This window comes from Octopus bimaculoides, chromosome 2 (genome assembly GCF_046866305.1).
Source record: "Octopus bimaculoides isolate indiv1 chromosome 2, ASM4686630v1, whole genome shotgun sequence".
In the NCBI taxonomy this organism is placed as follows: domain Eukaryota; kingdom Metazoa; phylum Mollusca; class Cephalopoda; order Octopoda; family Octopodidae; genus Octopus; species Octopus bimaculoides.
In genome coordinates this window covers 122,774,673-122,789,780 of record NC_142929.1, presented here as the reverse complement: position 1 = coordinate 122,789,780, position 15,108 = coordinate 122,774,673, and the positions used below count along the sequence as shown (strand labels likewise).

The window sequence follows — 15,108 nt, the reverse complement described above, 5'->3', positions numbered from 1 at the left end:
TGTCAATTATTGATATGTGTTGTGCCATGATAAAATACTCTAGTGTTGGTATGATAAAGTGTATCCAATACACTCTATAAAATGGTTGGTGTTAGGAAAAGTATCCAGATGTGGAATCTATGCCGAAAAATGTAAAGGATGAGCAAGATGTGGTCCACCAATCCATCGAAGTGAGCAATAACAGTGAAGAACTGAGTGTGATTAAGAGGACCAATTAAAATTCATGCCTGCATGGAAGGCAGACATGAAGATAAGGACAAAGATGTTGATAGATGATATGATGAAGCATATTATTACGCTATTACTCCAGCAGCAATAATACATCTCATAAATTTAGACATTGTCTCAATATTCTGTCACGATATGTATTTGTATTAAAAATTTTTGTCAACAATAGCTATTTATATTAAGGAGCTTCAAAATATTCTGTCACAGACACAGACACAGACACTTATTTATTTGTATTAAAGGAGCTAAACATTCTGTCAGATACAGATATTTTTATTCAGGGACCTACAATGTTCTGTCAAATATATATATTTATATCAAAGGGCCTCAATATTCTGCTAAATTCATTTATTTGTATTAAGGGCCCTCGTAATATTCTGCCAAATACAGATATTTGTATTAAGGGGCTCCAATATTCCATCTGCAACAATGAGGAAAACATTGTTTGTTGTTTCAAAGATGAAATTTTTTTTTATTATTTATTATTGTTTGATGATGAAATCATTTGTTATTGAGAAGATCATGCCCAAATATTTTGTAAATTAGATAATTTATGAACTGATAAAGATGACCTGACAATATTTCTTGTGATAAATAGACTCTCCATCAGAAGTCAACAGTTGAAGCTAAGAAACCCTTATCAGCGAGAAAAATCTTATTCAATATTTCCCCATCACACCCCACCAATGTTAACCAACTCCACCACAAGCACCAGCACCAACAACCATCCCATCATTCTGTATTTAATATTTCTCCCTTTGATAACAATTTTTTAATCATGTTAATAATACTGCTGTTGTGTTTTGATTTGTCATGTGTTTTTGTTGTTGTTTTTTTTTTCCTAAACTATTGTGACACTTTTTGCAGCTGTTTACTGACAACTTTCAACAGTATTTGGCAGCAACAGTAGAAAGTTCCAGTAAAATCTAATGTATTTCAGTTTCTCCTTCACCTCTTTCTTTTCCTAATTACTATCATTATCATTATTATTATTATTATTATTATTATTATTATCATCATTATTAATCACAAATTACCACTACCACCATCATCATCATCATCATCATCATTATTATTTTAATGAATTTTATTTTAAATAAACAGGAAATGAAGAACATCAACAATGTTGAATGAAAAATCAAAATTTCTTCTAATAACAGTTCAACGTATGTTCTGTGATCTGTCAAGAGTTAAAAGATTAATTTACCGAAATAAAGTTGCTGGCCCCTCCTTAATTAATTAAAACCTGCTGTCATTTTCTTTTTAGATGAAACTCTTGTTTAGACAAACCTGGTTGCTGTTGCGTAATCCCACGTCAATCCTGGTCGAGCAGATCCTGATCAAAGGTAGTCCAGCCATGACCGTCTCATCTTTTTAGAAGCATCTACGACTACATTATCTGAAGTATCCTTTTCATTTTTAAAATGGCAAGATATGATTTACAGGAAATAGAAATTCTATTTAAAGCTAATAGAGAAATCTTTCAGCCATATATAAATTTGTCATCACTCACTAATGAAGTTTCTAAAAATTCACTGGATAAAAGAGCAGTTTAATCCTTAAGACCAATCATTACATTACTGTCTCAAGTCCTAGGACTCAAAAGATTGGTTGTCTAGTTTCCATGGTATTTAAGTGACTGAAACTGCAATATTCTCCCTGCACGAGACACCACCCTATTGCAGGGTTACAAATTTACAGCTGAGTGGACTGGAGCAACATGAAATGAAGTGTTTTGCTCAAGAGCCCAATGCACCACCTGGTTCAGGAATTGAAACTATGATCTTGCAATTGTCAGTATAACACCCAAACTGCTTGGCCATGCACCCTCACCCTTCAGATCAAAACAGTAATCTAATATGTTACATACCCATGAATTTGTCAAATTAAATGTTCATTTTTGTTCCAAGTGAATAACAACCTATGACTGTAGGGCATATGGGCCTCACACCTACAAGTTTTTGTACTCTTGTACTTTACTCCAGGTATGAAAAATATCCTCATTCCTACCCAAAAAACAGAGGCTCCTTCCCTATCATTGCAACTAGTTTGGATAAACATAAGAGATACATAATCACTACTCTTTGTGGAAACAATTTAGTAGCTACTTCTTCTTCAGACAAAACCTCTAACTACTCCCCATTTAGACACAAACCACCATATTCCCATGATTTATCTACCACCATGTATTAAGAATCTATCTCACATTTATCTATATTGTCTCAATTTTTATATAATATTACTCAGTTACTCTATTGTAGTTATACAACAACCTGGGCAAAGATGCTATCGCTAATACTTTATGACTGAATGAGTGAAGGTTGTATTTCTGACATGAATGGGTCTATGACTACACAGTTAAAGTAGTAGGTGTGATTTGGATGGGTTTATAACTATGTGCAAAAAGGACATGTATGGGGTTATGGTTATAATGATTACAGTGTATATTTGACATGAATGGCTTCTCTTACTATTGTTGTTGGCACTCTGTTGCTTATGACGACGAGGGTTCCAGTTGATCCGATCAACGGAACAGCCTGCTCATGAAATTAATGTGCAAGTGGCGACACAGAGTGATAAGGCTGGTCCTTTGAATTACAGGCACAACAGAAACAGGAAGTAAGAGTGAGAGAAAGTTGTGGTGAAAGAGTACAGCAGGGTTCGCCACCATCCTCTGCCAGAGCCTTGTGGAGCTTTAGGTGTTTTTGCTCAAAAAACACTCACAACGCCCAGTCTGGGAATCAAAACTGCGATCCTATGACCGCAAGTCCGCTACCCTAACCACTGGGCCATTGCGCCTCCACTCTCTTACTATATTCAGGAGAAAAAAGGCAAATTATATTATGTTGCTTAATGTTACTGTTTTTTCGTGGTACAATTGTATTTTTTGTTGATGAAGCTCTTACATATATCAGTTGGTCAAGATGTATAGAGAGTTGACTGTCTCTTAAAATTTGTGCACTATCTGCAATATTATAATTTTTGGTAAATGTTGGACAGTATGGTACTAAGCTACAAGCTTCAACATTTTTTGGTAATGTGACAAGCAGGAAAAGTTTCTCCTTTCTTCTTCCTCAAATTCTTATCAAATTTAGTATATTATTCAATTTAACATAAATACATCAACCAAAATGTTCATCCTCTCTTCCTCTCTCTGAGATATATAACTCCTTTATAATAATCAGTGCACTATTTTCAACTGTATATATAGTATTACTGCATATTATTAACAGATTACTTACTAATACTCCAGAAGATTGAAATTAAGGAGAATGGTTTTGTAAAATTATTTAATCTATGATAGTGAAGCTGAATAAAGGTAAGGCACAGTAAGGATGTAAAGAGGTGGGTGAGTATATAAGATGAGCTTTAGTAGGGGTGGTACACAATTTGATAGTTTAGAGGGGAAGAGGTAGATTTAGTGGTGGTAGGAAAACAAAGGGAAGATACACAGCTGCTGTCAGATTTATCTCCTAGTGTACCCTGGGAAGGATTAAAAATTCAAATGAAACTAATTTTCTTTAATTTAGGCTTCACTGTTTTTCAGTGAGTAAACCATTTAGGAATTGGTGGTGGAAGACTGGGAATACAGCAGGATGGTGTCTATGGAGTAATAAGATTTGAATGAATTTAGGAGTAAAAGAAAAGTGAAAAGAATCTCAATTTAAGTGGATTAAATAAATGGATCAGCTGAATTAAAGAATTCAAAGTAAAAACAAACTTTTAAACTTTCTACTGAAACCTATCCAGTTCATAACATTAATACTGCAAAACATCTCTATAAAGTGGCAATTGTTTACTTCTGTGCTTCTAGTGTTTATTACTGTGTTTACTGTGGAGGCGCAATGGCCCAGTGGTTAGGGCAGTGGACTCACGGTCGTAGGATCGCGGTTTTGATTCCCAGACCGGGCATTGTGAGTATTTATTGAGTGAAAACACCTAAAGCTCCACATGGCTCCTGCAGAGGATTGTGGCAAACCCTGCTGTACTCTTTCACCACAACTTCTTCTCACTCTTTTTTCCTGTTTCTGTTCTAGCTGTATTTCAAAGGGCCAGCCTTGTCACGCTGAATATCCCCGAGAACTACGTTAAGGGTACACGTGTCTGTGGAGTGCTCAGCCACTTGCACGTTAATTTCACGAGCTGTCTGTTCCGTTGATCGGATCAACTGGAACCCTCGACGTCGTAAGTGACGGAGTGCCAACAACAACAACTTTACTATTTTGCTTACTGTGTTTATTGTTGTGCTTACTTCCATGTTTATTAATGTGTTTACTTCAATATTCACTTTCATGTTTCTTTCCATGTTTAATACTGTTTACTACTGTGCTTATTACAGTGTTAACTTCCACATTTACTATGATGTTTACCTATGCATTTACTGTAGATTCTTTCCATGCTTACAACTTTGTTTATTTCCATACTTGCTATTCTGTTTACTTTTATATTCACTTATGCGTTTACTCACTGAAGGACATTGGACAAAATAATAGTACTTGATTACATTTCCTTGAGTTCAGAGTTCAGGTTGCATTTCATCTTTCAAAGACTGATGTAACAAATTACAGTGTTTGGTTTGATATAATTAACTCAACCCTAAAGGTCGTCCCCCAGCATGGTCACAAGCTAATGAATAAAGCAAGTATAAAATATGTAAATTTTTGAACTTTAAACATTTCAATAATGGTTAAGAGATCTCAAAAAACAATTACATTTATATAGTAGGAACAGAGAACACATAATTGGACAGTAATAATTCTAGCTCAATTAATAACATCTAGTACTGCAATAACTATTAGAGATAAATTGTGAGTCAGAAGGAAGGAGAGAGCTCAAAGACAACAGAAAAGGCCAATAAAGAGTGAATATATATCATCATCATCAACATCATCATTGTTTAACGTCTGCTTTCCATGCTAGCATGGGTTGGACGATTTGACTGAGGACTGGTGAAACCAGATGGCTATACCAGGCTCCAATCTGATTTGGCAGAGTTTCTACAGCTGGATGCCCTTCCTAATGCCAACCACTTCGAAAGTGTAGTGGGTGCTTTTATGTGTCACCAGCACGAAGGCCAGTCAGGCAATACTGGCAACGGCCACGCTCAAAATGGTGTATTTTATGTGCTACCCGCACGAGAGCCAGTCCAGGGGCACTGGCAACGATCTCGCTCAAAAGTCCTTACACATGCTGCCTGCACAAGTGCCAGAAAGGTGACGCTGGGCACAGGTGCCATCATGATTTCGCTTACCCCAATAGGTCTTCGCAAGCTGAGTTTTGTGTCCAATGAAGGAGACATATATATATATATATATATATATATATATATATATATATATATATATATATATACACACACACACACTCATTATTCAACACCATATACACTGGTATATCCTCCATAGAGATAATTATGTGTGAGTGTGTGTATAGATGCAGGCGTAGCTGTGTGATAAGAAGTGTGCTTCCCAACCACATGGTTCCAGGTTCAGTCCCACTGTGTGGCACCTTGGGTACTATAGCCTTGGGCCGACTAAAGCTTTGTGAGTGGATTTGGTAGATCGAAACTGAAAGAAATTCATTGTATGTATGTATGTATGTATATCTATATCTATCTATATATATATATATATATTATTATTAAAAAATGGCAAAAAATCATATATTAATTAATATCGATTAATTACCAGGAAGCTAGCACATTTAAAGAATCAAAGAGATTCAGAAACAGTATCTGCAATCTCTGGGGATTAAAGTACATTTTTATATATGACGTTGACCACTAACGTGGACATTTAATGTGCTAGAAATAGATCACATCTTGCGTCTAAAAAGACCTAAATTGTTCTCAACATGAAATATAGCGTGATACCAATACGTAAGCAGGCAAGACATTTAAAATCACCGAAAAGGAACATTATTAAACAGGTACCGGTTTCAAATTTAACAATCTTACCGACTGTCTATTTCTCTTCAGCCTGATTTGTAATGGAACCATAATCATCAGAACCCCATACAAAGTTGCCCACCGCCATAGGTGCGCGTGTATATGGTTCTGCTAATTACAACTTAATGGTAAAATTCAAAAGTCTTCGTTTTGGCGCACTAATTCCAGGAATATGTCTGCAGAGAATATTTACTGCGTCGCATATATCCAGTATGAGAACTCGGTAAGGGTTAATATATTATTATTATGATTATGGTTCTATTACAAATCAGGCTGAAGAGAAATAGACAGTCGGTAAGATTGTTAAATTTGAAACCGGTACCTGTTTAATAATGTTCCTTTTCGGTGATTTTAAATGTCTTGCCCGCTTACGTTTTGGTATCACGCTATATTTCATGTGATATATATATATATATGTGTGTGTGCATATATATCATCATCATCATCATTGTCGTTTAACGTCCACTTTCCATGCTAGCATGGGTTGGACGATTTGACTGAGGACTAGTGAAACCAGATGGCTATACCAGGCTCCAATCTGATTTGGCAGAGTTTCTACAGCTGGATGCCCTTCCTAATGCCAACCACTCCGAGAGTGTAGTGGGTGCTTTTACGTGCCACCGGCACGAGGGCCAGTCAGGCGGTACTGGCAACGGCCACACTCAAAATGGTGTATTTTATGTGCCACTCGCACAAGAGCCAGTCCAGCGGCACTGGCAACAATCACGCTCATGTGTCTTTGTATTTGTGTTTGCCCCCCATCACCACTAGACAACCAGTGCTGGTGTGTTTACGTCCCCCATAACGTAGCAGTTTGGCAAAAGAGACCAATAGAATAAGTACTAAGCTAAAGAAATAAGTCCTGGGGTTGATTCGCTCAACTAAAATTCTTCAAGGTGGTGCTCTAGCATGGCCGCAGTCAAATGACTGAAACAAGTAAAAGAATAAAAGATTATATATATATATATATATATATATATATATATATATATATATATATATACACATTCTTCTTCTTTATACTTGTTTCAGCCACTGGATAGTGACCATGCTAGGGTACTGCTCTGAAAGGTTTAGTCAAACAAATTGACCCCAATACTTATTTTTTAAAGTCTGGTACTTATTACATTGGTCTCCTTTGTTAAACTGCTAGGTTATGGATATGTAAACAAACCAACACTGGTTGTCAGGAGGTGAGGTGGGGTGACAAAGAGAAAGGCATGCATGTATCACACACACACAAACAATGTGGAAGCCCATTATATACATACATACATATATATATATATATATATATATATATAGTGAGTAGATATATACTATTGACTCAGTACAATAGTAGAAGGTATTTGTCCAATATACTGCAATGGGATAGAACTTGAAACCATGTGGTTGCAAAGCATGCTTCTTAACCATACAGCCATGCTTGCACCAATGAAAGTGACTGAAATATATAAATCAGTATATTATTTATTTATTTTCTTTTTGTATAAACCTCTTCACAGGATTTTTTTTTCAGTATGTATGTACATTGGCATTACTGGGTCTTCAGAGAATTTTGATCAGGCACCATAGTCATGTTGCATTGGTGTGCAAACGGAAAGGTCAGATGAAGACTCAACCTTGAGCCCATTCACATCAACTGCTGAAAATCAATCATGGCTGATTTAGAGCTTTCATTACTTTTTACAGTAATTATTTATTTCTGCCACTGCCATATTTGTTATACATTGTATACTGATTGAAATGTCATTTAAATGGAGATTGACAGGAGGAGGTAGAAGTGGTGGTGGTATAGAAACACCAATGACCTTTTCACATCTTCCCACATTGGTTGAGGTCAATGATTCAGATGTCAACTTGAACTTCTGTAGAGAAAAATGTGTGGGCTGAGTTGTGAGTTCAAGGGGAGTGCTCATTTGAGACAGAAGGATTTGCCTAGTATTTAAGCCTTTAGTATTTAAACCAGCTCTATCCAGTCCAAATATTCTACCTGTTTTGTGTTCAAGACAGCCAAATTTGGCCTCTCACACCTACCCTATAATATTATTCTAAAAATAAACATTCACTACATCAAAACCTTGAACCTATGAGATAATGCATGATTAATCCAAAACAATGTGAACAAATAAGCATTACATTTGACAGAGTAATCTAAATACTAATGAGTTAATGCAAGATATGTATTGGGATAGGGTCACAGTATGAATAAGAAAGGGATGTGAAGTTATTTAGTCTCTTATCAACTCTGAGTCAATCTGCAATCAGCAGAATTCCAGCCATGACCATCCCATCTTTTACTAATATGCAAGGAACCAGAATCATATTATCTAAAGAATCCTTTTAAAAAAATGGTAGCATGTGATCTGAGGGAAATTTGTTTTCTATTTCTAGCAGGTCAAATGACCACCTATTGAACCAATAGGTGGTCATTGGCTCAAGGAGATATGAAGTGGGCATGGGTGGAAGTAATATGCAACTTCACAGATCAGGGAAGAAGAGGGAGTTGTAGTAGTGGGCGAAGATACAAGTGAAATGGTAGCTACAGTACATTAATGAGATTGTGGTTGTAGTGTGTTGATGAATGAGTCTCTAAAAAAAAATGGTCATATTTAGGTATAGTCCACAATGTTTGAAGGTAACAATATCCCAGGGTATTGACTCAGTTATTCCTTTATTGCTTTACTGGATTCAGTCATTGTACTGTGGCCATGCTATGGTATTACCTTTCAGTATTTTAGTTAATTATAACAACCACAATATTTAATCTGGTAGTCATTTCATCAACTCCTATTTATTGAATGGCTATATTCAATTGAAATACATCCTATTATGGAGTTATCATTCTTTTACATTATCACAAGGTATTTACATTGATTTATATCTGAATAGACTGAAATAGAAACTCATTTCTTTCACTTGTTACTTAATAGACTATAAACACTGATTACATTCTCCAAATGGGTGCAGGTACAGCCATGTAATTAAGAAGTTTGCTTCACAGCAAGCGGCTCTGGATTCAGTTCTACAGTGTAAACCTTGGCTACATGACTTCTATTACAGTATTGTGTTGACCAATGCCTTGTTAATAGAATTTGATTAAGTGGAAACTGTACACAAACCCATTAACCCTTTAGCATGCAGATTACTCTGTCAAATGTAATGTTTATTCATTCACATTGTTTTGAATTAATCATCCATTATCTTGTGGTTTCAAGATTTTAATGATATTTGTACCATATTTTCTGGCATACAAGTCAACATAGTGTGTAGTGTAAACATTTAAACACAGTCACCATCTTTCCAAATCCTGCAGTATTCCACATAGGATTTTTGGTCCTCCAAAGTTATTATGGTATATATGTTAACCTATCTTTTTTGGTTGTAAATTCTGATCTGAAAAATTCAACTTGTATACCATGTAGTATATGTATGTGTATGTGGGTATGTGCGTGTGTGAGTGAGAAAAAGGGAGAATGAGAGACACAGAGAGAGAGAGAGAGAGAGAGAGAGAGAGAGAGAGAGAGAGAGAGAGAGAGAGAGAGAGAGAGCCTCTCACTGCTTCACAACTGGAATTGGTTTATGTCCACATAAATTAGTGATTTGGCAAAAATATATTGATAGAATAAGTACCAGACTTCAAACTTAAGTACTCAATATTCCAGGCATTCAATCAATGGAACTACTTATTCATTGAATTATAGAATAAGTGGCCAAATATTCCACAAAATATTCCATAGATTCTTGTACTTAATGTAATCCTCAAAGCAGAATCAGCATGACATAATAAATGACAAGGCTAAACTTTTGAATTACAGCTGCAGGATATTGAATGGGCTTTTGCATAGTTTCCATCTACTCAATTTTACTTACTAAATTTAGGTCAACCCATTTCTATGTTAAAATGACATGCAACAAGATTGAACTCAGGATTACATAACTGGAAAGCAAACTTCTTAACCACCTAGTCATGATTGTGCCCACTCTGGAAATTGCAGATCAGTATGACATAAACCAATATGATATTCTGGATATTATCAGGCCAGTGTTATATAATTCTGTGTGATATTCTTAATATTATAAAACAACATTATATAGGATCACATATTAGTTATAGGCTACTGTACAATATTATGGATCCATATGACATTATATGCTTATATAATACTATAGGTTGCTACAGAGTATTATCAAAAAATGGATCAAAGATCCTTCCTAAGCCATAGCCTCTTAAGGTTGGTTACCCAGATTCTGTAGTGTATATATTTCACAAACACACACACCCCTATAGACAGGTTACTGGTCCATCACAGGACAGGGTACTATAGTATAGTATTATAATAATATAAGCTCACATACACTATTAGTACAAGTAACAGTAAAGTAATGAAACTGATTTGCAAAGATGTAATTTGACAAAAGAAACCAGGATATATTATAAGTAAGATATTAATATCTGACAGAGAAGATTCAGTGCATTCTGTTACCAAACTCTATGCTATAGTGCTAGGATAGGAAAGACAAACTTTCCTATCCAAACTACAATACATTCAATAAAGATTCTTACATAAAACATTTTAATATTCATGTGTACATAATGGCACAGATCCAGTGTTAACAGGAATCTGTTGCCAAACATCCCACACATGAACATGACAAATATCAGGATTTTAAACAAAAGTTATTATCCAAGGCCTTCTTAATTAAAAACGTATTGCCGACAATCGTTAATTTGGTTGAAGCACTCTTATAAAAGTATGACATTTCTATTATCTGAATTTCTGAGAGCAAAAGTTTACACTTCAGTACATTTCATTGATATTCAAATCTACATAGCTTCAATTGCATATCTTTTCTGACATTTCTTATTTTCTAAATTAAATTAATTTTGCTTATTTGGTAAAGATAAACCTACACTTTAATACCCCTTGGTAGATGATTTATTGTGATCTTATCACTTGTACTATTGCATGCAGAAATATTTTAATTATTGCACACTATTTGGCATTAGGAAGGGCATCCAGCTGTAGAAACTCTGCCAAATCAGATTGGAGCCTGGTGTTGCCATCCGGTTTCACCAGTCCTCAGTCAAATCGTCCAACCCATGCTAGCATGGAAAGCGGACGTTAAACGATGATGATGATGATAATGATGATATTTCTATACAGTACAAAAAGGCTTTATTGTGAAAGATCTCAGGGGTTGTGAGGGCCAGACGGGTTTTCAGCCACACTGAGGCAGCTTTTACATGGACACCCTATCTACTAAAAGTAGTAAGACAAATCCTTCTTAAATCATACTCTACTATCTTAAAAAAATAAAAAAGAAAAGCACATTGCATAATATAGGTAAATATACAAAAGGAGGAGGTGGTCATGGTTGAAATGTCTTTGATCATAAGTCTGTTTGATCAGGGCTATCAAGGACTAATTAGAAATAGTTGCAACACTACAATTTGCAACTGACTAGGCACACCTAACTAAGTTATATCAGTTATATACTCTTCCACATTAAAACATCTATTAGTATAAATGTTTTTTTTTTTATTTTTGGAACAGTGAAACTTGAAGTAGATAAAGCAATAAATAACAGCAAGTAAATATTGGGTTTAAAAAAGCCTTTCACTTTTTCTATTCAAAGACTTTTTAAACCTAATATTTACACACTAATATTTATAACATTATCTGCTTCAAGCTTCAATGTTCCAAAACAGAAATATTACACATTCTCTCAAGATTTATAAATTCTTATGGCATCAGTAACATTTATTGGTATATTGTAATATTTTACATATCTAGACGTGTGTGTCTGACTAAGTTTGTCTATATGTGTTTAAGACAGCTCACTTCCCCACATATAAAATACAATGACATCATAGCCATATACTACACTCTACATATCACTACCACTACATTATGCTTCAAACAACTCTACATCACACAATACAATGGATTCCTGATTGCCTTATTGCAATGACCACAGCACTGTATTCCAGAGATGACCTGAGGATAAACAACATGTTCTCCTACAACACTTCACTCCTTGACCGTACTGTAGCACTTCTCCACTATACTCAAGACAATTCAACAATCACTGTTAAAAAAATAGACTGACAGAAATCAGATAGATGTATGACATATTTAACATTCTAAATTTCTCTCTCAGTAGATGTCTATATAATAATTGCACTTAATGTTCCAGCTAAATTTTTTTTCAGTAAAATCACATTACTCAATGTAATACCTAAATCTCCATCAGATAACATTTGTGTAATCACTCATCCTACTCAATGCAAAAACAAAATTTCTTTTCAATAAATTCTATTATATTTCAGGTGGAAACACATATTTCAAGACTGGATCTTTAGACTGAATGGTTAACAGTGTGAAGACGGATCAGTTAATAATATGCAAACAATAGTTGACAGTATAAACAGAATGGTTGACAGTATAAACAGAATGGTTGACATTATGAAGACAGAATGACATCAACTTGGATAACAATTTTCTCCAATGCCATATTGCAATGCAACTGGACACATCAAACACACTCACTCTAGCAACCTAACCAGGACTGATCAAACTTCGTTTTCTGTCCAGGTAGCACTGACTCATGCAGCGTCACTTCATCCATGCCTCACATCACTTGATCCAAAGTCAACTTGAAGCAACTTCTGAAGTCTTGGTAGCTAAACTCAATAGATTTCTGCCTAAACATTGTTAAACATTGCAATAAACACTTCCAGTATCATAAATGAACTCATGCAGAGCTGATTGGCTACAACTAAACAACAACAGCAATATTCTCACCATCTGTGTGGTAGTTCTGATTGTTGACCTGGTCCAGATATTCACCGTTGAATTGATTAGCTGCAAAATAGAATAGAAAAGTAATTAACACAGGTGTAATCAACACAGGTGTTATTAAATAATCATGGTGTCTGTGTAGTTTTTATCTTTTAATTATTTCAAAATTATATTTTTCTTCAAGGTTATAATTTTCCACACTATTACAATCATCTTTAGACCGTATATTTACAATATTTATGTTCACAATTTTTGATTAGTTCAATTTCCAGCTGTCAGTAGGCCCCAGGCAAGATTCAAATGAGGAACCTTCGTTTGTACTATAACCTTGATAATTGATTTGTACTGAATGATTAGAACATTCAAGATAGTTTGAAAGAATAATTAAAACTTGAAGAAGTCAAGCTTGGACTAATTTACTACGTGACATACATTCTATGCTAACCACTCCACTATGCTACAGGAAACATAGCAATATTTACACTATTAGCAACACAGCATTAGATTATCATAACTATACAATATATACACATTATCATATACAGACTGTCAATATACACATCATCATCATCATTTTAATGTCCACTTTTCCATGCTTGCATGAGAGAAACTGTACAACAAACACACACTATGAGGTAGAGAAATTTAAATATTGTGTATGCTAGCATGGAAGACGGATGTTAAACAATGATGATGTATGCTCAGTAACACCCAGCATTATCACATTCAGAAATATATACATGTTATCCTCTATAAAAACACACAAACACAAACATTATCATATACAGAAAAACATACATTATCATGTACAAAAATGCACATTATTGCATAGAGAAACACAGGCATTATACTGTACAGAAATTGCTTGCAGCATAGGGTTATTCAATATCATAAACCTCAGTACTTTACTGGTACTTTATCAACCTCAAAAGGATGATCACAGTGGGATTTGAACTCAGAATGTAAATAACTAGAACAAATACCACAAGGCATTTCGATTATCATGCATGGAAATACACATTATTGTGTACACCAACACACAGATAACATCGTGTACAGAAATTCAAACACCTTATTGTGAACACAAACATACACATATTATCATGTACAGAAAAACACACACACATCCATAATCAGGAACACAAATACACACACACACACATACTAGCATATACACAAATGCACATACATCATCGTGTATATATGTTCACTCTAGCATGTACATACATACACACACACACACACACACACACACAAACATATAACACAAACAAGTACATACACAAATACTCACACTAGATACACAAAAACACACACACACGCACTAACATGCACACAAACTAGCATGTACACAAGACATACACACACTAGCCTGTACACAGACATACAAACACTAGCATGTATACATATATTCACAAGCAAGCACAGTAGCATGTACACAAATACACACACACACACACACAGTATCATGCTGTATGAATTTCCAATTAATTCTGAAGTTTTGTTCTGTTATTTGGTTCGTTTAACAGAAAGAATTAAAGACAACACCAAACTGTGCCCACGACACCAGGTTGAGGAGGTTGGCGGTGGCAATGAGTTGTAGTGAGAGAGAGAGAGAAGGAGGGAGAGATGTGATGGAAGGTGTGGGTGTGGGTGTGGGGGGAATTCCAATATTGCATAAGAATTTCTCAGAAGATTACCATCTTTAAATGAGATACGAGTGATGGTGGTGGGGAATATGTTGAGATACAAGCAAGTAGCATCGATGATGGTGGTGGTGGTGGTGGTGGTGGTTACAGTAAGGTGGTGGTAGCAGAGATGGAAGAACAAAGTGGTGGAAGGCAGAGGTGTTAGCAATGTGAAAGTAAAGTGGTGGTAATGATTGGTGTAATGGTGATGGTGGTGGCAGTGGTGGTGGTGGTGACGGTGGTGATAGTGGCATTGGAGGAGGTGGTGGTGGTGGTGGTGGTGACGGTGGTGATAGTGGCAGGGGAAGAGGTGGTGGTGGTGGTGGTGTTGGGGTAGAGGTTATTAGCAAAGTTGGAAGGAAAAGAGACAATACTTCCTTGTGAAGGAAACGATGATGCAGCTGCACTGCTTGCACACACAGACGTAGCATTGCACATG

General features: G+C 35.5%; 1 protein-coding gene across 5 annotated transcripts in view; it reads right to left on the bottom strand.

The window, feature by feature from the left end:
• The window catches only part of LOC106876558 (uncharacterized), a 265,778-nt gene that overhangs the window by 78,589 nt on the left and 172,081 nt on the right, over nucleotides 1-15,108 (bottom strand). For all 5 annotated transcript variants that reach the window (XM_089347610.1, XM_089347611.1, XM_014925155.3 and 2 more), the window contains one exon: nucleotides 12,985-13,044. In XM_089347610.1, the coding sequence (XP_089203736.1) occupies nucleotides 12,985-13,044 (60 nt within the window). The remainder of the gene's footprint in view (nucleotides 1-12,984; nucleotides 13,045-15,108) is intronic.